The sequence below is a fragment of the Microplitis demolitor genome, chromosome 3, assembly GCF_026212275.2.
Source record: "Microplitis demolitor isolate Queensland-Clemson2020A chromosome 3, iyMicDemo2.1a, whole genome shotgun sequence".
In the NCBI taxonomy this organism is placed as follows: Eukaryota; Metazoa; Arthropoda; class Insecta; order Hymenoptera; family Braconidae; genus Microplitis; species Microplitis demolitor.
The window spans coordinates 6,175,313-6,201,040 of record NC_068547.1 but is presented as its reverse complement, the minus strand read 5'-3'; the positions used below and the strand labels follow the sequence as shown (position 1 = coordinate 6,201,040).

Sequence of the window (25,728 nt, the reverse complement as noted above, 5' to 3'; positions counted from 1 at the left end):
ATTTTTTTTTTATTAACCATTTTTAAAAAAAAATTATTAGACGTCTGCTAACTCCAGTATCATAAATATTTTTGTTTTTTTTAGAATTCACATAAATTTTCTTAACATACTTATTTAATATGAATAATCTTATCTCTCAATTTAAATGGTTTAAATCAATATAAACATAAAACTCATAGATTTAAAAGGATTATTAATTAATTAATAATTAACAAAAATTAACATTTACTGAATTTTTATTACTTGCGTTCAAATACGGAGATATAGAAAAACATATATTGTTTAGGAAACAAACGATTGATAACTTATTAATATTTTGATGCTTTGATAATTAATAATAATAATATTAATAATAATAATAATAATAGTAATTAATAATAATAATTAATAATCATTGTATGTACCATCTATATATAATAATAATAATTATAATTATATAAGAGAGAGATAGGTGCGCGTCGAATGCATAGGGGCTGGTGACCTGTGCACGCGCACATAAAAAAAAAGAAAAGTCAACATATTCCTTCTCATTTATCTTTTTTTTTTAAACTTCCTAAATACATAATATTATATAATAAAAAAAAAATTTTTAAATGTAAACCTACAGAGATAACCATTGGCCGCGGGGTCTCGCACTTGTTCTCATAACTTTTTAAATTTATTTTTATTTATTATCGTTATCATTTCTCATTCTATTTCCGTTATATTTATTTTTTGTGCGCTGTTGTCGCGCGTGCACATGAGCCACCCCGAGACAAACTTATATACAATTTTCTGCCCCTCCGTCGTCAATATTGTTGTTGTTATTAACTACAACCGTCTCTCATTTTTTATTCCTATCTGCTTTTATATTTTCTTTATTAACGAGCATTCCCCTTGATCTTAATTACTTAACTTCATTTTATTTCATATTATTATTATTATTTTTTTTTTTTTTAATATTCAGCAACGTCCCGGATTTTTGTCTTCATTCATTTTCTTTGCTCGTACTTTTCATACCCGATTGTAGTTCTTAAAAATTTTTTAGTTATTTTATTTATTTGCTTTTATTATTATTATTTTTTTTTCTTTCTTTTTTTTTTTTTTTTTTTTTTTATTTATTATTATTTTACTCTGTGTGTCACGTTAGTTATACGTGGCAAGAAGCACGTCAACTTTACAAAAGTAGGCACAACGATTTCTTTTTTTGTTTTATTTTTTTCTCCGGTGATTTTTTGTTTATTTGTCGCACGAGGTCATAAAAAATCTGTAATAATAAAACATTCAAATATTAATTATGTTTTTTAAAAAGAATTTTTATAATTATTTGAATTAATAATTCATACACTGTCAAAAATCGGGAGTGAATATGGATTTTATTTAAATCCTAATTCACCCCGTCACTGAGTTCCAGAGTTTTTAAAACGATCACTCTGAATACGGAGTAAATCGGAAGTTTATTTTTCAGAGTAAACTTCACTTCGAAATTAAATTTTTAAAAAATCAGTCACCCACTCTGCATTTACTCATAATTTACTCCAGATTTGATCCGCTTTTGTTCCCTAAAGTTTCTATACTGTAAAAATATTGCAGAATAAATGCGAAATGGATGATTTTTTTATTTATTATTAATTAATTAAAAATTAAGATAAAAATTGAATAATTATTCATAAATTACTAATTGTATAAATAATTTATTTATAATTTTTTTAGAAAAAATTATTTTAATAAGAGATAAATTTATTTTAAAATTAAAACTCGGTAATAAGAGTGGATAATTAAATAAAATTTACAGTAATTTTGAAATCACTCCGCTGACGAGAACTCTATTTGTACCCGAAGTTTTTTTTTTAAACTCTAGAACTTTAAGTAACGGAGTAAATTAAAAAAACTCTAAACTCACTCCCGATTTTTTTACAATGTACATATATTTATATTTGAAAACTTACATCATAAACATTAATTTTAGCTTTGGCAGAGGTCTCCATAAAGGCGCAGTTGAATTGCCGTGCAAGATTAACACCTTGGTCTTTACCCACTACCCTTTCGTCTTCCAAGTCGCACTTATTACCAACTAATACCATTGGCACGTCATCGGTATCTTTTACCCGTAATATTTGTTCCCGAAGATCTTGAAGATCATTAAACGTCGATTGTGCGGTTATCGAATAAACTAAAACAAATCCTTGTCCATTTTTCATGTAAAGATCTCTCATAGCCGTAAATTGTTCCTAAAACAAATAAATATTAATATCACTAATTATTAACTGAAATAATTGCACAGAAAAAAATTATTCCTAAGTATTTTTTCAATTTAAAAAATAAAAAATTAATAACTTTTGATCCTAATTATAAATATCCCTTTAATAAAAATAAATTTTTAATAATATTTGAAACGTTAAATTACCAGTTGCTAAATTTTTACTAAAATTTTTCCAAGAAAATTTATTTATGTTCAAAATATTTAACTATTTTACATTAAAATTTTTTTAGTTATTTTTATTGCAGTAATAAATTGCATTACAAACAATATTCGCTACTGACATTGAGTTAAATTTGATGATCAATAACTAGGTCTTTTAGAGGCTCGGTAACTACACCGTTAATTTTTAAAGGTCATAAACTATGACTATGAGTGGTTTATTTTCATAAATGATTTAAAATGGTCTATTTATTTTTAAAAATCATTAAATTCCTTAGAAATTACCAAGCGATGTATTGACTTTTTTTTTATATAATTTATATTAAAATGTATTTTTGTGAAACGTGATCCGCAATCTTTAAAGGGTCAGAAACTGGGTCACTTATCTTGCGACCAATTAATTAAAAAATAACAAACTAACTTTCATATTTTTTATTTCTATAGGTTATTTTTTTCCCATAAAGAATTGTGGTTTATAGATGCAATAAATTTACTTTTATAATAAAAAGTTTATTAAAAAAAAAATATAAAAAAAAAGAATATGAATTACCGTGCCAGCTGTGTCGAGAATTTCCAGCATACATTGCTGACCATCAACTTCGACTTGTTTGCGATAACTGTCTTCAATGGTTGGGTCATATTTCTCAACGAATATTCCCTGAACAAACTGAACAGTGAGGGCTGATTTGCCGACACCTCCACTACCCAACACTACTATTTTATATTCACGCATTCTCTTCCTTTTTTTTTTACTCTTCTAACTAACTATTCTTGTCGTGTCACAGCCGCGGGGTCACCGAATTCGCCACGTCTTGTCTTCCTGTCGTCTCAGCAACGAACTATACCTGCAATCATATTTAAATATATATGTCTATTAGTTATTTAATTTATAAAATTTTAATCATTTTAATTATAATATCACAACTCAATACAAATTTATTTATTCATTATTTTTTTTTTTTAAGTAATAATAAATATTTTCATATTTTAAGACTTTAATTAAAATATTTATCGAATTAGTAAATTCTACAAACAATTAGGGGAAGAGGGGGTAGGGGGGGCAAAGGGGGGTAGGGTAAGCAAAATGGGGTGCCTCCAAAATTTTACAAAAAAAAAAAAAATGTTATATTTTAAATGGTTTTTAAAAATTCCAAAATCACTTTTGTAAATATAACTGAGCGTTATTTTGAATTTTTTTTGTTAAAATTTTTCAAAAATCAATTGTCAGTTGAAAAATATTAATGACTTTTATGATAAAAACTATTAAAAATTTGTTTTTCTTCTTTTGTATCCAATAATCATACAAAGTATTATTTTTCTTCATGTAAATTACTTGCAAAAAAGTTTAACTTAATCAAATTCATTTAAAATCCAGAATTTTTTTTTCACCTTTTTTCGGGAGTTCCTCTTTTTGCCCGCAAAAATAAAAAAAAATTTTTTTTTAACGGTAACTAAACGTTTTTTCTATTTACTTTGAACATCATTAAAAACTTGATATTTCCTTAAGTACCCCGTTTCGCCCCTCTCTCCCCTACACTGCAAAAAATTTGCGGAGGGAACACGGATTGAAATCGAAATGAATGAGGATTTAATCCCCTTGGAGTAAAATTCACTCTGAAGAGAAGTTTATTTAAATTTTAAAACTCTGAATCAAAGTGAACGGGAATTTAAATAAAATCCATAATTACTCTGAATTAACTCCCGACTTTTTAAATAGTAGAACATTTCAGATTAATTAAAATATAAATTAAAAATATTTTATTGATAAAAAAAATGTAAAATTGTTGATTGAAATGGGAACAAAAATTCATCCAACTGAACAATGATTTCTCGTTACTTTAGGCAACAAACTAGTATATCTATAGCATATTGAAGTAAAAGGACAGAGATTGGTTTGAATACCAAGTTCCCATACATATATACATATATATACAATAGTCTATCGTAAGGATGCCTATTGTGAGATATTGAATACAAAGTTTGGAGAAGTTTCAAGTAAATCGTTGATAGGATTATGTATAGAGAAATAGCAGGCCTTCTCTCATCCCTCTGATAGTAAGTATTATATTATACTTGATCTATCTACATATATATATATATATGTGTATATCCATCAATTAATTAATTTCGAAACGTCTAGACTTTAAAGTGCATCCTGATAGTACAAGTCCACTCGAGTCCCCACAGTTAAATAAACGTACATAACAACAAGTGAATGAAACCTTAGCATATATATTTATATATGTGTATATTTATATATGTAAAGCCTTTGAAGCAAAATGTGAATGAAAGCGAAACGCAATCTAGCAATAACGCTAATTAGACCGCAAAGTCATAATTTTTTATTTTTTTTTATACATACTATGAGTTGTTAAATATTTTTAGAGCATTTAGTATTTATATATTTTTTTATTTCGGTATGTATTTTTTTTTTCAACAAATCGACTGAAACACGAGCAGCTTGAACGCGATAATGAGTAAGTAGATGGAAAAATGTGAAAACGATATATATATATATATATATAGATATATAGATATATATATATAGATATATATTATGTTCACGGTGTGCTTACTCACTGAAACTATAATTATATACCCATGAAATGAATCATCAGTCGCTAATCAGCGTGTATTTTTTTAAAAATTGTTACGTCATTGTATCTGAAGAATAGAAATAATTTAAATATGAAATACTTATTTTTAAAAAATGATCATTTGAGTAAAGAATTATGGACTTATCTATTTTTAATCACTGAAAGTGATTAATCTCTTCAACCTATATCGTTATCTAAAATTTTTTTTTACACTAAGTCATTTTATTTTTTATTTTTTATAACCCGCTTTAAGTTAAATAAAAAGCTTCACATTCAAAAATTAAAATTTAAAAAAATCAGCTCAATATCACGATCCTGATAGTAAAAATAGATTTACTTGTACCCGTTTTCCCGATCCTAAATGTTGAAAAAATTTTTTTCCAATAAACATTACTCTGAAAAATAAATTCAATCAATTTGTAAGCTACAGTTGCAAAAAAAATGTAAAAGTCTATTATCACATGAAAATAAAATTTTTGAAATAAAAAATATAAGTTTCAGTGAAATCTATTTAACAAAAAATAAACAAATCTTTAATTCAATTGAAATGTTTGAGCAGCAACAATAGATGTATTAAAAATTTTATTAAACTATTGATTGAATTCTTTATTTAATCATTTTCTTTTTCTAAGTGTTTGCCAATAGAAAATTTATTGGATTAAGGTTATATTGAATCACGTTGAATCAAGTAGTGCTCTCAAGTTTAATCTATTCTGCTATCGATTCACGTACTAATTCTCAGTTGGACCTAAAAGCTTCAAATTGAGAGCTTGTTACAGCTCTTACACGATAGCTCCTCTCTATGTCCATTCTCTCTTGTCTCAATTCTCTTACTCTCTCTCGCTTTCTATCTCTCACTATCAATCGGCCTCTATACATATATATATATATATATATATATACATTATTCTCTGATGTATTTGGCCTTTCCTCATATCGGTTTACTATATATACACCCAAACTCTGCTACAGCCTATTATATATCTAACCACTTACACACTAATACACTTTCATAGCGTCCACTTTGAACTGTAAATACGTTATCTGCTTCAACAAGTGTCGATACACTTGATCACGCGAAAACCACTTCTCTTAGTTTACTTTACCTTCTTCTATTATTTTATTCTTTTGATCTTGCATACTTTTGTCAGCATTTTTCATTATTACCCTACTAATAAAGGTCAACAAAAATTTCAAATTCAATTACTATTATAAATATTTATATAATAGAAAATAATTACAAATAATTCATTTGAATATTCATATTTTTTTTAATTCAAAGGGGCACCACTAGTGTGACCGCCTGAAAAAATGATTTTTGAGAATTTTTTTAAAGAAAGCAACTGCATAGAATGTTTTAATATTTTGAAGATATATTTTTGGGTATATAATAAATATGTGGTAAAATTTGTGGACCAAAAAATTCAGTGAGTTGCTCGCAATCTCCCAAGGCTCAAAAAAAGTACCTTCACTGCAGTGATTTTTTCAGTGCATGAAATCAAAAAAACCAAAAAGTTTATTAAACTAGAAGGTATTTCTCGTACCATGACCCGCGAGTTAAGAAAAAAATTTAAATTTAACAAAATGGCGGGTTTTTAAAAAGAAAAGTTTCAAATTTCGCGCGAAAACTTGATGATTTTTGGCCTGCCAAAATTACATTTTCTATGCGATAGGAAAACTGGAGGTTCATCATATGGAGAAAAATATAAAAAAAGCCGCAATTAGAATCAAATCCATCGGATGATTTGTCTTCAAATTATAACTGCGGCAAATTTGAAAAATGTATTTTCGAGAATCGATCAGCGGCTGCTCTTCAGATGGCTGTAATTCAAAAGAACTATTTGAAACATGTAGTTTAAATTTTAGTTATTTTTGAAAGTATAGACTATCGAAATAAGTAAAAACAAATGATTTTTTCAAAATTTCATACTAGTAGTGCCCCTAAAAAAAATTTATCAATTGATTATACTTTCTAAAAATGTTTTGGATACTATTGAGTAGGCATATTCATATTAAATTACATAACAGTTTGGATAAATGTAATTGATTGTAATGGTTATCTCACGAAGTGTTGAACGACACCGATCGGAATTGGAGCGAGGTAGATTCGTTGCTCGGGTAGTAGTTTTGGATAGAACAAGCTCCCTCGGGGTTGATTTTCCTGTCATCCCTGGACTACGAGTTCATTCGAGCATTGAACACGACCTGAGTTGACCTATGGTCAGTCCAGCTGTAGCCAATAACTCGAGAGTTTGCTATCACTCCAACTTCCCAATACGATGTGTTACTAAACTGTTAACTTATATTACGTATATATATATATATATATATATATATATATATATATATATATATATATATATTGAAAACAATTATCTCTACAGTATAGTGGTTTCGTAACTCTTGTCTAATGGAAACAATCAAGGAGATTTATTTTCTTATTAATACTGAGAAAAAATAAATTATTGTAATTGGGTCTACTTGGAAAATACTTTAATTTATGTATTGAGATTTTGTTATCTTGATGTTTAATAATGTAATTATATACTTTTAAACAATTGCTTTTTTTTTTAAATTAATTATCAAATAATTATTTTAGTCATGATATTTGCATTAGTAAAAGTAATTTTAAAAATAATGAAAAAAATTTTTTTCATAATGATGACTAACAATATTTGTTGTTTCAAATTGTATCTAAGTAACGGTCCCAATTATTGGTATTTGATTTTATTTAACTATTAAATTAACATTTCTGAAAGCTATAACTATTTTTAGTCTACAAAATAAATTCAAGTCTATAAATTCATTTCTGAAAAGATTAAACGAAAAATATTTAATGTCGTCACGTTTCTAAAAATAGTCCGGGAGCTCTGGATCTTATAGATTATATAACATATTTATATTTATTAAAAAATTATTAGTAAAAATTATTTATTACATCAATGAAAAAAGTAAAAAATTAAATGTGTTAAAAAAAATTATTTTTTTAATAATTAATTAAATAAATAATTTTTAGGGTCAACTATAGTTTCTCAATCTTATACACAGAAAAAAATGACTTTTATTTCAAAAATTAATTTTTTGTCTAAAAAATATTTTTTTTTCCCTCTGCAGTAAATTACAAATTCGAAAATTCTATATGATACACATACACTAAAAAGTCGAAACTAAAGATGGATTTTATTTCAATCCGAATTTAATTCATCTCTCAGAGTACGGGAGTTTTCAAAAAAATTACTCCGCGTAGCAATAGAGTTTGTTTCTTCAGAGTAATTTGGGGTTTATTACAATCGGCATCCACTCCGATACAGGGGTTTACTGTTAAAATAAATTTCCTCTAGTGAATTTAACTCCAAGAGGGTTAAAGTGATTCTCAGACGGTGCCCCCACTTTTTAAAAATATTCAATGATATCAAATTAAAATGACAAATTTAAAATTTTGGAAATGAATTAAGAAAAAGTTAAAGGATAAATTGAAAAACAGACAAGGCAGTTACAATTGTCAACGAGACAGATTTAAAAAAAAAACTATTTACAGTTGATGTCAATTCGGAAATAACCAAAATTTTTTTAATAAATTTCAGTAAAATCTTCATGTCAGCATTACAATTTATAATGTCAAATTTTCCAAGCTAAAATTTATTTAAAAAATTTTAACTCCTAGTTGATAACTAGGCAGCAATTTTTTAAAAAATCTATCTCTGTGGAATTGTAACTGCGTTGTCCTTTTTTCAATTAATTTTTTAATTTTTTTGAAATTAATTAATAAACTTTTAATACCGTTGACAGTTCAAGATTGAATAATTTTTGAAAAGTGAGAGACACTGTCTGAGAATGCCCTTAAACAAATAAAAAATAACCTGATTCACATTCACTCCGGATTTAACCCGCATTAATTTCGTAAATTGTATACAGTGTATAAATTATCAAAAGATGAATACTAACGAAGAGAACAAGAATTTGTGGAATCTAGCTTTAGCGGATTTTTAATAAACAGAAAAATAAGTACATAGAAGGCCAGGTGGAAGAATAGCGATATAGTGATTATCAGTAGTAGTAATAGTAGTAGTAGTAGTAGTATGTAGAATGTAGATAGTAATAGTAATGTTGCATGGTGAGCCGCTATAACCATTCTATTGTGCAGCAAAGTATGTCACAGTGACTTGTTCCCCTTGTATTCTTCTCTTATAAGCTCATCCCGACCAAGAGTAGATGGTATATATCCCGGATCTCTACTACTGAGCTCCGGACTCTAGACTTTAGATGAGACCTGTCGACGATACTCGCAACTCACTCGCGTATTCGCTTGCTCGGCCATTTGAGGCTTGTGCCGACTAGTCAACTTCCTGTTTCAGTTTCTTCCGTCCAATATAAAGTCAAGTGTTTCTTTTAGCGTATATACATACTGCACACTTGTTTAGTAGACAAAAGAAATTTTATTTAAATTACCAACAAATTTTTAATTGATAATTTAACTATTATAAATTATTTAATCAATATTATTCTTGATTACTCTAGTGTTAAATTGATCAAACAATAGTTCTATTAAGTTTTTAATTAAAAAATTTTTTTTTCTGTTCATTTGTACAGCACGGGAACAATGATCAAAGACCATTGTTTGCTGTGTAGTAAAATAAATTATTAAAATAAAAAATAAAATTTATTCTTGCTTTAGTAGTTTACAAATATTAAATATTTCATTTATTAAAGTGTATCCACTCCACGCGGAAAAAACAGAGTATTAAAATAATAGTAAAAAGTGGAACCTGTTATCAATAATTAGTACTATTATGTACTTAATGCAAAGTAGTTTACTAATTTTTGTAGATTCCTAAAAACTACTATCAATTATTTCAAAAAGTAAGTGAATATTATTACTTTTAGGTATAAATACGTGACTCATTAGTAAAAGTTAATTAATTTATGGCATAATCTATTAAAAAGTAATGATTAGTCAAATTAAGAACTTTTTTTTTTTCAAATTAGTAATTTTGGAGTGACTCCGATTCAGACTTTTAATATTAAAATAAATTTTTCTTCCAAGTGAATTTTACTCCGAGGATTTACTCCGGAATTTTTTTACAGTACAATTTTTCCCTCTTTAATCCCCAATTTATTTTAAGATTCAAACTCCGGTTCAGAGTAAAATTCACTTATAAAGAGAGTTTATTTTAATATTAAAATTCAAAATCTGAGGGAATGGGATTTAAATAAAATCCACGTCATTCCGAAATTACTTCTCTAGAAACCCAACTCCCTATTTACTTTCTATGCAGAGTGATTTATTCTAAAAATCCGGAACTCCGAGTGACCGAGTGAATTCGAATTTAAATAAAATCCGTAATTATTTCATATTCACTCCCAATTTTTTTTTCAGAGTATGAATTATTAATTAATAAAAAAGAAAAAAAAATAATATAAAGAAAAATTCAATTTAATTATTTTGGATCTCAGCCAAATTAATTATACTCAATGTCATCTCATATCATTTAGTGAGTTCACTTGAATAACTCCAAAGTATAATATTGATCCTCTAGACAATTATTTATTAGAATTGAATTATACATGAGATAATTAAATTGTTAACTTGAGCACACAAATAATTAAATTTGTATACTTAAAACGTCATTAAAATATTTTGAAATATATAATCTGTCATTTGTAAATTTAATTTTTTTTTTTTTAATTTAATTAAGAAAATAAAATAAATGTAAGAAATTTTATTCAAAATTCAACTTTGTATTTCAAGATAAGGAAATAAGTTTTTTCATAAAAAGTTTTTGAGGTCACTGCGTTGACTCAAAAAAAAAAAAAAAAAAAAAATAATAATATAACGGAAGGGAAAAAAGCTTTGTCATAGCTGCTTGTCGCATCCATCCTTACCGGATCGTTTGTTTCATATATAATATTTATATGCATGATGTAGGTATGTATAAATATAAATATATATGTATATATATATTATGCAGTTATGTGTGATAAATTTATATATATCAAAACATGAGTGAGTTTATATGCATCGTAATAAATATAATGTGCAGTGAAAACGATCCATTATTGCAGCGTTGTGGTTTCATATGTGGTATCACACACATATGAAATAATATCGAATTAAATTAATCAATTTTTAAGCTTATGCATAGTCCACATTTTTCAAATTATTTAACAAACAATTTTTTTTTTTTATGAGTTTACCGATAAACTAATTTTTAATTTATTAAATATTATTCAGTATGTTATTTTTTGAGAGATTTTATTTAAATTTTGAATACAAAATCTCCAATAATTTGGACAGTAGCTAAGTTGCGGCGCGCGTTTCCCCGGAAACAGTCTCGTGGATCGATTTTACCTCGACGATTTTACGCTTCGGCACGAATAGAAGCTGAAGCGAATCTATATAGAGAAGAAAAAGACGAAATATATATATAGGTATATATATAGATATATATACCTTAATGGAAAAAGGGAGGAAAAGATCTTGTCGCTCGACTTACTCAAGATATTTTTTTTGTCTCAGGCTAACCTAATGATAAAAAAAATTATCGGTTGGTATTTATTTTTTCTTGTCTTTCACTCCGCTAATAATTATTGTCATTAACCTAATTATTTTTTTCACCACATGACATTTATTTATTACATAAAACAATCGTTTTTATATAAGATGTTATTAATTGAAACAACCTGACATTTATTGCTACTGATACTGCAAATTAAATAATTTTTTTTCATATAAGTTATCATTTACTTCTGTATTTCATTTTTTATTATTATTAATAAAAATAAGTGTAAATAAAAATAGTTTAATTATATGAGTAAATAAAATTGAGCGAATATTTTTTCATTGCTTAATATAAGTTGCTCGTTATTGTTCATCCAAGCAAGCAGTACTCACTGGAAACAACTTTGCTGATGAGATTTCCGTTTCACTGGTGAAACATCATGGGACCAGGAAAAGCGTCCGTGAACCACTTTAAACTCGTTATGCGGTTATAGGGTCGTCGTATGGCGTTGTAAATATATATATATATATATACATACGTAAGCAAAATATGAACACAAGGAAGAAAGGGAAGATTTCATTGCCTCAGTTATAGTTTTACTATTATTTACAAAAGTTAAAAAAATTTAATAACAATTTTACCTCCAGGTCTATTGAAACAAAAAAAAACCTCTACGGAAACTAGTGATATAACAGTTGTCGATAACGAACATTGATGAAGGACACCAGAATAGAGTATAAAATCTGTTTTATTAAACGAGAGATCGTCACGATCCAACATCGTTATCCATCACGTGATCTTGTTGAAATATATACATATATATAAGAGTAAAGTGAACCAACTTTAAATATATAACGTTCATCACGATCTTTGTTCGTCATCACCCTGGCACTGTGATTGGTGTTGACCTATCTAGACCTATCTATACCTACGGAAGCTGCGGAAGCTTTCATTTATATATAGACTTAAAAAATGTATATATATGTATTAGAGGATATATTACACGTGTATAAATTACTCAACACTAATAATATAAATAGTTGTAAGTAGTGAGCTTACATTACAATTGGTATTATCGTAAAATAAATCGTAGTTATTTCTCACGCCCGCGCACTCTTATTACTGTAGATCAACTACTCTATGTAGTGCAATGTGTGAGAGTTGAGCGTGCGAGTTATTTTATCTGTGATGAATCGTCCGAGGATTTAGACTTTAATGATTTTAACCCCTTTCTATATATGTCTGTAGTTTGTAACAAAACTAAGTATAACTATACATCATGTGGAATTTAATACACTTATTCTTTTTTTTTTTTTACATACGGTAATGAATTATCGTTGCGTGTTTGATGCTGTTGTTTATGAGAGAAAATTAATACTGCACTATTTAATTTTTATTTTTATTTACAATTGTCTTATATTACTTTATAACTGCCAACTTATTTATGTATCGGTGACAAAAGATAAAAGTATTTTTAAAAATTTTAATTAACATTTTTGTTTAGAGAATCAAATTAAAAAATATTTTATTGACTTGATAAGGTAAAAGCACCTATACCCGCTCACTTTTCATTGGAGTGAGATTAAATTACTCAATATAAATTAATAAATAAAATGAAAAACCATATTTTTTTTTATAATTATTTTTTGAAGTTTCGAGTATTAGAATAAAATTTTAGTTTGGAAAATAATATTGATAATTAATTATTATTAATTTTTTAAATAAGGTCCTTGAGTGTACCCATAGTCGCTCACTAAAAGTTGTCATGTACCATTACTCAATCAACACCTGGCCCTATAGTCGCTCAAAGATAATATCAATTAAACTATGATAAGTTTATTGATTTGGACAAATAATTTATAAATTATACTACTTTATTCTTTCATAATATAAAATTTCATGAATTTTAAAAATATATTTAATAAGATATAGTTATAACAATTCTAAAAAAATTTGACATAACCTAAATTTAATCTAACGAATGAACGTTAAAGTAAAAAATGCCCGGCTTTGCGTGATTGTGAAAAGTCATTTAATTTAAATTTATAATCTATTATAAAATGATTTGATACGTGATATTTTAATATATTTAGATTCACAAATAATTATTTATCAATAATAATATTTTTAGTTGTAATTTTTTTTTATAAAAATTATAAAAAAACGCTTTAAACAGTAAAAGTGAGCAACTAATGGTACTGAGCGGATATGGGGCTTTGACCAGGTAGGGTATTTTATAGACTGTTAAAATATCGGTCTTGGAGAGCGTGGGTTCAAACCCAACCGATTCTACATTAAATTTCCTTTAAATTGATATATTTTTTATTCTTTTTATTTGTTATTTTATCTTACACCGTAAAAAATTTTGGGAGTGACCGCGGATTAAATCCGAAATGAATGCGGATTTAAATAAAATCCGTAATTACTCTGAATTTACTCCCGATTTTTTTAGTGTAGATATCGAAAGTGTTTTAAAATATAAAAGTTGAGATTAAATACTTATAAAGTAGTAAATAAATCGTTGTTAGTAAAAAGTTATTTTTAAATATTATATTTATAGAAAATAAGGTCGTTGAGGCCATACTTGTTGTATATCCCTTTGGAGTAACGTAGAAATATTCTATAAGAACTTATAACCAGTGAAGTAAAAAAATCTCGAATGATAAAGATTAAACTTTTTTATCCATAAAACTGTAACCTTCACTTTTATTTTAAAATATTAGAAAGTCTTATCTATAAAAAATAATAACGCAATTATTTTTTTTATCGCTTGTGAACATTTTAATCCACACTAAAAAGTGATAATAAAATGAATGAAATAAATATTTAGCTGCGTATGGATAATTTTAATAATATATTTTATATATATAGAAATTCATTAGAAATATTAAAACAGAAATTTTTTAAAGAGAAAGCCAGTAAATATTAAATGAAAAAAGCATAACGGCAGAGTGAAAAAAATATTAATAAAGAAAGAAAATTTCACTGTTTTTTAATTTTCGATCTTAACTGAAAAATATATTCAACTTATAAATTTATTTTTATTTATTTCTTTTATTCATTATTCCATATAGCTCTAAACCGCTACAAAGGAAACGGAAGTTATTTAATTTATAATCACTCTGATAATAGTATTTAATTTTATTCCTTTGTACTTTATGTACAAAGTTGATAAAAAAAAATCCTGCCAAAAACCGTCAGTATATCTCCAGAATTAAAATATATTAACAGTAATATATATATATAATGTTAAATAAAATTTATAATTATTTAAAAATGAATCTATATCGATTAAAAAAAATTTTAATCTTCATAAATTTGATACGCTATGGAATAAAACGATTTCTTGAGAAATCGATTAACAATTACAGAAAGCAGTTGAAAAAAAACCAGCAGCCGTCTAGACTTTTAAGGAATTCTATATTTTATTTCATTCAAGCTGACATTCCAATCGAACTTCCGTTAAAAGATCTTGATGCTTTACTTCCGTTAAATTCGATATCGTTATGGGTTCAACTAATAATATATTTTTAATTTTACAATATATATACGAAAAAAGAAAAACATTAAAAATTAATGTTTTAAATATATAAGAAATTTTAACATTCCTAACAATGAATTTTATAATACGCGTCATAAAATTTTAATCTTTAAGTTACGATTTTTAAAGTTCAAATATTAATTTTTTCTGCATAGACAATGAATTTAAATACCTATCCTATAATTATACATATTTTAATTATAAATATTACAGTACTCTAATGAAAAAAGATGAGCATATCTCGAGCTGAGCTCAGATTTCTTCGATTAAAAAAATGATTTTGAATGAAATCAAATTTTTGCCCTAAAAATATGTTGAAAATTTCCAATAGCATAATTTCTTATAATAAGAAATTACAATACTTCTAAGTCATTTTTTCTCTCAGTGTACATAATAATTGAAGAAAAAAAAATGCCCTTACTCATCTACATCATTTGTCATAAATTATTTTTAATCGACACCGTACAGATTATTTAAAACTTAAAGAGTTTTCAGACGCGAACTGAGATAAGACTAAGACTAAAAAGACCACAAGTTTAAACAGCAGCCGGGCATTGAGTCTGACAGGTTAGCGGAATGAAAGTTTAAACTTCATTATCAACTTTAAGATCGATTCTTGACGTCGTAATGGCATCTTACCCTAAGACTCAATAAACTCTCTTTCCTTAACTATACTTTAAACCGGTAACTTTTACAATCAAAGACATTCAGCCAAATTCACTTTTATTTCTCCTTACTTTCTATTTTGTATTATAAATTCAATAAATTTACTTAGTTTGTCTTTAATACTTATTTAATCATGAAAATAATATTAGTTGTTATTATTCTGTCTCTCGTATTTTTTAAACATCTAATTACTGTTTCATGAGATATTTACATGCTTTAAATAACTTTATGGATTTAAAGTTTATACACATAAATATTTTAATTATTTATGTTGCAATCTTGTAGCCATTAAATTTAAATCTTTTTGTTACCAAGTTTAAAAAATTTTTTTTCATCAAATTTTGCATTTAAATATATCGTTAACAAATTCAGTTACTTGTAAAAAATTGGGAGTGATTTCAAAACGAACTGGATTTCATTTAAATCCAAATTCGCTCCGACTCGGAGTTTTAATATTAAAATGAACTCTTTTTAGGAGTGAATTTTACTCTGACCCAGAGTCAATATTAAATAAAATTTCCTTTAGGAATTAATTTCACTCCAAGGATTAAATAAATGAACAGTCATCCTTTCCGCATTTATTGTGGTTTTACTCCGCGTTCACTCCGTTAATTTTTTACAGCGTAAGCTTTTAATTAATTATTATTTTTTATTAAAAAAAAAAGTTATAAATAAATAGAAAAAAAATTGTTTTGAGAATACGAATGCAGTGAAAAAAAATTTAATTTACTAGAAAGATTACCTCGGGGAAATAAAAGTAATGGATAAAATAATATATCATGCATTTTTAATATCGATTTTTTTTTTTGTTTTTGTTTTATAAAAATAGAGCATGCAGAGCTTTCTCTGAAAAATCCTGCGATTTCACGTTAAATCTATTTCCTAGTGCACACAAGGTGTAATACGGCCTTGAGAGAAAAAAATAAAAAACTAAAAAGATTTTGCACTCTCCCCAGGAAATATGCATTATGCTGATCACGTGATACACAAAGAATTTCTGTATGACCTATTGTCAGTGCGAAAATGCATATGAGAAAAGCTTTTTCGTTATATCCGGTTGTTTTTTTTATAATACGACACAATGTTTCACACAATTTTATCGAAAAAAAATTTTTTATTTAAAACTTGCACTCAATGAAACAAAAAGCTCAAAAAAAACGTCTATAAATCTTTAAGTTTCTATTTATAAACTACTGAAAAAATAAGAAAAAGTTTCAATTAATCACACGACAAATGAAGCAGAAATTATCGCGATTTACAATCAGTTACTTCAAATGAAGCGAAAAAAATTAACCGATCACTAACCTTTCTATTAACGAGATACAGATAATATAACTTTATTGATTATCTTCATCATAGCTACAGTATATATATAATATATGTATTAAAACACGTTAAAGTAATCTAAATAAAATACCCAATTTAAAAATTTTCTTTTAAACTACTTATGAAAAATTCAACTCATAATTTATTAAAATACTTGTTTACTCAAACTTGAAAAAAAACAACAACGATAAGACGGAAAATAGGGGGAAAACTTTATAATTTTACTCAACGAATGACTACAAATTAGTGAAAATAAGTGAATTCAAGAAGACTACTTGGAAAATATTTATTATTACTTGAACCATAAACTTTCCATTTTATCAGAATTAAAATTGACTATGATTTTTTTTAAATTCTTTTTTAGTTTTCGTTTCATTTGGTGGAGCTTTGAAGATAAAAAATATAACTCATACCCACACACGAAGAATATTAAAATTCATATGATTTTTTTTTATCTTTGTCTACAGTAAATTTAGCTTGCTTGCAATTTTCTAAGCTAAAAATCTGTCATGCATATGATATAAACTATAATGTATTCTTGATATTATGTATATATATAGGATTTTGCATTGCAAGTATCATAGGCATTTGAAACAAAGAGAATGGCTAGTAGATATGTGCGGCCTGCAGTTTAGGACCAGCAATATTGCGCTTACATTACATGTACAGTAGAAATATATGTGTACATTATATATATATATATATATATATATATATATATATATATATATGGCTTATTCGCAAATCTGAGTTAGCTATATAATACCTTAACGGTCTCGACAGTATCTCAATCCCGTTGACGGAAGAGAATGGTCTGTAATACTCTCACATTCTAGTGCACTTAGAAATTGTCCTTGAGTAAGTACCTAGAGAGTTTTAAATGTAGATATAGCAAATCACATGACCTCATTATAACCTACTTCATAATACGTTCATTCTTCAATTTTTTTTTTTTTTTTGTTTTATCAATTATAAAATATTTCCTGCTGTCACCTGTCAGTCATGTCACTTTTGAGTGAGTACAGTAACTTCTTTTGTCGTTAAAATTTTTACAAAATCTTAAATATGTAATTAGAAATTACAAGTGAAACTCTTGCGAGTTGTCCTTTTTGTTACAGGATATTTTTTAATTTTTTTTTAAATTATTTCTATGACACGTGTATACATGGATATTTATATACATTAGTCCTTGGTAATGTCCGTGCATATATACTATTTCCCATTAAATAATATTCTATTGTTAAAGCGTGACAACAAGTCAACGACTAATCGATTGTGATTGCGAGATCTGCCCACATTTACTGTCAAACGGATGTTTATTGCAGATCGCGTATATTTCTCAAGGTAAAATTTTCATTTATATTTATTTATCACTTTATTATCTAAAACAATTTCATAATTTTTATACTGACAATTAAAAAAATTAATTATTTAATTATTTTACATACAATTTATTATAAATTTTAAATGTAATAATTTTAGTATTAAAAAAATTAAAAAAAAAAAAAAAGAGAAATAAAATAGTTTTTCACAAAAAAAAAAAAAAAAAAAAAAAAAAAATGAGGACAGAAAAACTAAAATCGGATTATCTGTGTACGAGTTTCAACAAACTTTACTAACCAAGATTTATTTTTAAAATATTGAGGTCACTTTTTTTTATTTTAAATAATTTATCATGAATTTTTTATAAGAGTCCGTGATACTAAAATAAGTATAAAAATTTCATTTATAATATGAATAATTATTTTTTAATAAACGAACTGATTCAAATTTAAATCCATCATTTGTAAAAAATAAATAATGTGTAATAATTATTTAAAATAAATAATGCTATAAGGGCAGATAATATTAATGAAATGAATTTATATTAAAAAGTAATAGTGCGTTAAAATATGACATTTTACCACTCAACTGATGAATATATAGTAAGTAAAATGCGTGTTGGACAATCATAATTATGACGCAATCACATCCACGCAACCCAGTAATTAGTTTTGTCTCTCTCGCGCATATATGACCCACTCACGCGGCTAACGATATTCAATCTCTCTAATGATGACACTCACATTAACTATTATCCTCCATTATCCGCAAATTTATTAACAAAAGTTATACATTTCATCATCCATCAATCCATCCATTAATAAATAAATCGTTTTTTTATTTACTCGGGAAAAAAAATTTTTATATGATCGGTTATTATATATATATGATTAGAAAAAATCATTTTTTCCGGGTATATATAACTTTATATGAATAAGACTTTATCGCATATTATATGATTTTATATGAGTCACTTTTATATGATTTATATATGATCTTATTAGAATTTTTTTTCCCGGGATAATTTGAAATTTAAATTTAACAAAATCATTGAGCATGTAAACATTGAACTAATCTATTATAAAAAAATTAATTATGGGGGGGGGGGGATTTAAAGAAATGTGACGTTTGCAGCTCATCAAACAATTATGCAAATTTTTCTTTCGGTATTTTAAAATTTTATTTCTTTGTTACGAAAGTCATTCATTTCATTTGTAAATATATAAATATTTTTCAAGTGTATATTTCGATCATAATGGAGGGGGAGGAGTCTTTTCATCAAAAATTGTCATGAAAAAATTATAATTGTTGACCGAATATTGATAGGGACGTCGCAGAAAATGTGACGAAGGGGAGAGAGGGTCTAAAAAGGTAAAATTTTGCGTGACGTATTCTATAAATAGCCCTTAAATAAATAAGTATTTTTTTTTATTTAAATTAAAATTAAAATTAAACAAAATCGTTGAGTATGTAAACATTGAACTAGTCTATTATAATAAATTAACAGTCTACATTTCTCGACCTGCACCATTATACGAGTTAATTGTTTCTGACAGGCTGCGATTATGCAATACGACACGACACAAAAGTGATGCTTGTGTGTTAAATAAACTCTCTGTAGCTATAATAGTAACCATGCAATAACACACAATGTACTTAGTAAATAACAACTCAATAATGTATGGAATGTTCAACAGTTATACATTTATTTACTTATCGCGACATAATCAATTTAATAAACAATCAAACTTAGCTCTTCATTATATCAATTGGACCGTATCTAATTTCAAAAGTGAATAAAATTGTTTTATTTATCAAATCAAAAGTAATTATAAATATTTTTTATTGAAAAAATGGAAAAATTTTATTTTTAATTTTTTTTTTCAGTGGCTATCAAAAGTAAAATTTTATAAATACAATATGTTAATGTTTTGTAATTGATATTGTTTGATTAAGACAAATAATAACAAAAAAAACTGACTTTATTTTTTTAAGTGATGTCAATTTAAAAAAGTTTTATGATATCAAAGTTAGTCAACGAATTTGCATCTGAGATTGTCATTTTTGGTTTCTTGGCGGATAAATTTAAAAGTGTCGCTAGAAATTTAGTAACGTGATCAACTGTAATTTCTTTAGTTGCAAAGCGGCTGGATATTATTTATATATAAGTGATATTTGTTATTTTTTGTAGTTACTTTTATTTTTTATTTTTCTCTTATAACTTCTTTATCATCATCCCTGTGATTTTATCTGTTTCTTTGATAAGTAATTATAGTTTATTATTTATTTTTTGCCAATTGTTTCACTAATGTATAATTGCCGAATGGCGTAAATAAAATAAAATAAAAAAAAAAAAATAAGAATAAGGGTAAGCCGAGCAATAAATTGATACTTTAGCTATTTCTCGTGGTTTTTTAAAGAAATAATATGATAAAATATTGATTGATATTGTAATATGATGTTATCAGAAAATTCAATACTTTTTAAAATTTTTTTATAATAAAATTGATAAAAATATTTTTTATTTAATTATTGAGAGTCATCTACTGAACTACTTTTGATCACCTGAAAAATTGAATAAATTTTTGTTACTTTTTTTGTTGATTATTTTTTTTTAATCAGCAAGACGTGAAAAATATTTTTAATTCGTTAAAAAAAATTCAAAAGTAAAAATTAAAAAAAAAAAAAAAAAAAAAAAAAAAAAAAGACAATTTTTTTTATAAACACGTGAATGAAACATTCATCAGTTTTTTATTTAACGGTAACATATGAAGGAAGCTTTTGAAAGCTCGTTATAACGTACCCATACAAAAACCACAGAATACAAAAGCTGAATAGCAACGAATGCTTTTCTCCATACATCCATCCATACATATACATTGTGGTATTCTGTAGTAATGTAGTAGTATAAATATAGTAAAACCAGGAGGTTTAAACGGAAACGATCCTTCGATATCCGCAGTTATGTAGTTGGTAATGGAAAATTGAGGGTTTGGTTTGGTACTCGCGCGCGCGTCTCGCGGCCTTGCGTGACACCATACAGTTGAGTGAGTCATATGCAGCTCGCGGCACACCAGCACCAGCAGCAGGTTCGTGAACCTCATGCGCAGTGTATTCACCGGGGTGTTGGCTAACCCTGGCTAAGTCATTGCTTTCTCACTTTATATTTTCATTTTTTCTTCACCTCGTTTTCTCTTTTTTTCTTTGTACTATACTAAGTCTATCTTTTCCCTGTCCCATTCCCCTTGAGCAGCCTTCCGAGTTTAGTTTTTATCTCAAGCTACATATACACTTTATATCGTTGAGGAGGGTTCACTTATTCTTTCTTCGTCTACTATGTGTCTATACTCTTTTTACTCGCTTACTTGGCTCTTCTTCGTAGCTTTACTTGTTCTCGCCTCACACATGACTCTCATCGCTTGTTCCTTCAATCTTCTCTTCTCTTCTCTTCTCGTTACCATCGTCTCCATATTCTTTCTTCTCAACTCATCCTAGTACACACTGCACTCTACAGTTTTACTATATCATTTTTATTTTTCATATTTGAATATAAAGTACACGAGAGTCCTTTACTTGTTGAAAAAATATTCCATTGAGTGAATCCGTTTAAATCTTCTCTCAATATAATATTTAAATCTTTTATTTTACTTCTCTCATTCTTTATCTTTCAGAGTATTATTCTCTTAGACTAGTACGGCTAATGAAATTTTTAAAAAATCAGTATTGAATAATAATAATAAAAAAGAAAAGAAAAAAAAAGATAAAATTAATTGTAATGAGTTGATGGGGATTGAGAAGACGGAGATAATTGAATGAACATAACAAGCCGTCGAGTGGAAAATGGTGAATGCAAATCAAGTCAAAAAAAAATAAATAACAGAGAGAAAAAAAGTTAATAGATTAAAGTAAAGACGCTTTTAATTTTAAATTATCACCGATGATACTGAAGTTAGCTGACGTCTATTCTTTAGATTTTTTCAAAAATGATAAATTATTAAAAAAAAAATTATTTTAAAACATTGCACTTGGAGTTTTTTAAATTTTCTACATGTGCATTTTTTAGTTTCTTTTTTTTCTTGTAATTTAATTGTTGAAAAAAATTAAAAAATTGTTAATTGTGTACTAACTTGAGGATCATTAACCAATACTGATTTGTCTGCTTTAATTTAAACATTAAATGCAATTTAAACTTTTTAATTAATCATTAAACTTATAACTCGAAGAATTAACGTAGCAAACTTTTATTAAACTTTATTTTCTTTTTTTTTAACGTATGAATTATCATTACATTCCCAATAAAAGTCAACGGTAAATTTATTTAATTTTACTGATAAAATATTAAATTATAAATTTATATCTTCAGATAATTTATTTATAAATTAACAATATATATATAAGAATATTGTCTATAAGTAAAAATAAGAAATGTATATTAAAGAAAACGTAAACGTCACGTTCAATCGATATAATTCATTTGACGTAGGGTATTTTACACATGAAAAGTCATCGGTGAATCATAAATAAAAAAAAGTTAACATCAAATTTGTCTTTATCACCGTAAAAATAATAAATAACAAAAATACCACTACTATATTTATTTCCTAACATATATATATAAATAAATACCATAATATATTTTTAATATCTTCTTTACTTTATAACTATTTTTATTTTTTTATGAGTGTAAATGCAAATGATCCTAACGTTGGCAGACAATTAACAATTTTTGAATTTTTTTTCTATTAATTAATTACAAAAAAAAAAAAAAAAAAAAAATGCACATGAAGGAAATTAAAACATCTGTAAGTGCAATTATTGAAAATATTTTTTTTTATAATTTATCGTTTTATAAGAAATTAAAAATTAGTAGACGTCAGCCAAATTTAGTATCAGGAATGTAATAGACCAGATAAATTTAAAATTATAAATAAACAGGATAAATAATTGATAAAATTAAATTTAAAAAAAATGCATATTTAAAAAATTTTAAAATACATAAGTGCATTTTTTAAAAATATTATTTTTTCAATTATTCACTCTATTTACTTAAAATTATAAATTTCTGATGTCTGCTACATTCACCCTCATATTTTTTTCTTATTAATTCCAACCATTCTGAGAAGAAATGATAATATATGTACATATAAACATATTTATATAATATACATAAATATTACAATAGAATAATAGATAATAAAGTATACGATAAACATAAAAATTGATGACGAGCTGAATGAGCACTCAAATGTATACAAAAAATAAATAAAAAAGTTATTTTATTGACCTTGTGTATAATGTGCTCGACAATGAGCATCCGAGCTAACAGTTACCACAATAAGCAACAACTACAAGTGAATTTAACGATAATAAAAAGTAAAAAAAAAAGCTGATCAAATGGAAGCAGAAGTATAAGAAAAATAATAAGACAAAAAGATGACCGTTAAAGCAAGTAAATAAATTTAAGTCTGACGGCAAAACTCTTTAACGCCTTCTCCATTTGTATGATTCATCAACTTAGATCATCTACTTTCCACATACATTTGTATTTATTACTCATTTGAAATATTATTTTCAATGAGTAAATGATAATTTGAATGAGTGAGAATGTAGCAGACATCAGAAAAATTTTATATTAATAATAATTATAGTAAATAATTAATAAAATGAAATTTTTAAAAAATACGCATTTAAAAATTAAAAAAATTAACAAGTGCATTTCTTATAAATATTGTTTTTTAAATTATTTACTCTACTTATTTATAATTATAAATTTGTCTGCTACATTCAAACTCGTTAATTTTCATAAATGGTTTGTTAAAATATTTGAAAAATTTGTTATTTAGTTCAGCGATTGCGTACGAGCTATTATAAAGGAACTATCATGTTCTGACCTAGCATATTGCCTTTATAACACAGAGTGACCTCGCATTTATCGGAAATTTGATGCGTACAATTGACACTATGTACGTGGGGTACAATTGATCTAAATTAAGGAACATTAACTTATAGCATCCGTACTCTTAAATGTCTCTCTAGTCACAGAACATTGCAATGGACCAAAGCATCAGCTAAATAAATTATAAATAACCTCGCAAACATTCAATAAAGAGCCATAAAAAAAAAAAAAAAAAAAAAAAAACAAAAAAAAATATTTCCATCTGATTTTTTTCCGGCCCATGGCATTCCTCACATGCCAATATAAGCCAATTTCCGCCGGAGTTCAACAGTGACGCCTATTTTTCTAAGCCACTTAAATAATTTATCTTAAATATCTACATACAATTAACTAATTAACTAAATAAATAATAATATTTTTAAAAATTCTTACCCTGTATCGCCTATCACGTTTATTTCCCGCTGTTTCACAATGTAATTTAAAATTACATACAAACAACAACAAAAAAAAATAACACTACTTTTAAAACACGCACAATCTTCCCGGTTATAATTATTTATGTAAAAATAATATTCCGATATGTCTGTTTATTATTATTATGATTAAACGTGTGTGTTTTTCTTTCGTCAATTAATTATTTCCTGTCTTGTGTCTTGCTCATCACTCCGCCATAAGTACATGGAGATTTATTGTTATTATGCCTATAATTATAATAATAATTATTGATTGATTGTTTAACAATTACGTTTTAAAGCTGATAGAAAAAGTGTACATACAATTTATTAATTAAAATTTAAATTCAAATTTTTAAACACACACTAATTCTAGTAACAATATTTATTTTACGTACAATAATAATAATAATAATATATATATATTTGTTATATATGTATATATATATTTATTATCACTAGTAGAGTGTGTAAGTGCGAGTGTGTCACTGCTATTGCCCGGAGTTTTGTGTAGCGTGTAAACTCTTACTCGTTTATACACCGAAGTAACCGCAGACGCCGTGTGCGGGGGGCCGTTTTCCGTTTACCCGATCAACTCTTAACTAAATATTAAACACCATTAATTACAATATTGTTGATTAATGTATTTTTAATAAGTTTATTAATAACCACTTAACAAAAATTAACTGTAGTATTTATTTCCACGTATTTAATAATATTTACGGACGTCTTTTAACGCGTGGAAGACACTCGCAACAGTCCACAATTCTACCGTTATCTAGGGCGATGCCTCTACACACTCGTTCACTCTTTGCTGCTGATGATTTTACCCTCAGACATTGAACATTGAACGCGACAAATAAACCGATAGAATATGCGTACTCGTAATCAGTCCGAGGCCCGCGCCTCTGGCGGGAGAGACGTGAGTTTTAAATTTCACGGTGTGAATTTAGCAGCCGTCAAACAAATTTGAATTTAAATAAATAGAGTAAGGAATTTATAAAATTGAATTTTTAAAAAATGCGC

General features: G+C 26.3%; 1 protein-coding gene across 2 annotated transcripts; it reads right to left on the bottom strand.

Moving 5' to 3' along the window:
• Nucleotides 1-218: 218 nt before the first annotated feature.
• LOC103568558 (ras-related protein Rap1) lies at nt 219-25,565 on the bottom strand. 2 transcript variants are annotated; one of them, XM_008545478.2, is made up of 5 exons: nt 25,027-25,565; nt 24,683-24,951; nt 2,952-3,246; nt 1,929-2,210; nt 219-1,246 (listed from the first exon to the last, which is right to left on the bottom strand). In XM_008545478.2, the coding sequence occupies exons 3-5, from the start codon at nt 3,132-3,134 to the stop codon at nt 1,157-1,159; spliced, it is 555 nt and encodes a 184-aa protein (XP_008543700.1). In that variant the 5' UTR covers nt 3,135-3,246; nt 24,683-24,951; nt 25,027-25,565; the 3' UTR covers nt 219-1,156. The 2 variants fall into 2 exon arrangements, with proteins under 2 accessions (XP_008543700.1, XP_008543701.1); XM_008545479.3 differs by having other exon boundaries at nt 25,101-25,565.
• Between the last annotated feature and the right edge of the window lie 163 nt (nt 25,566-25,728).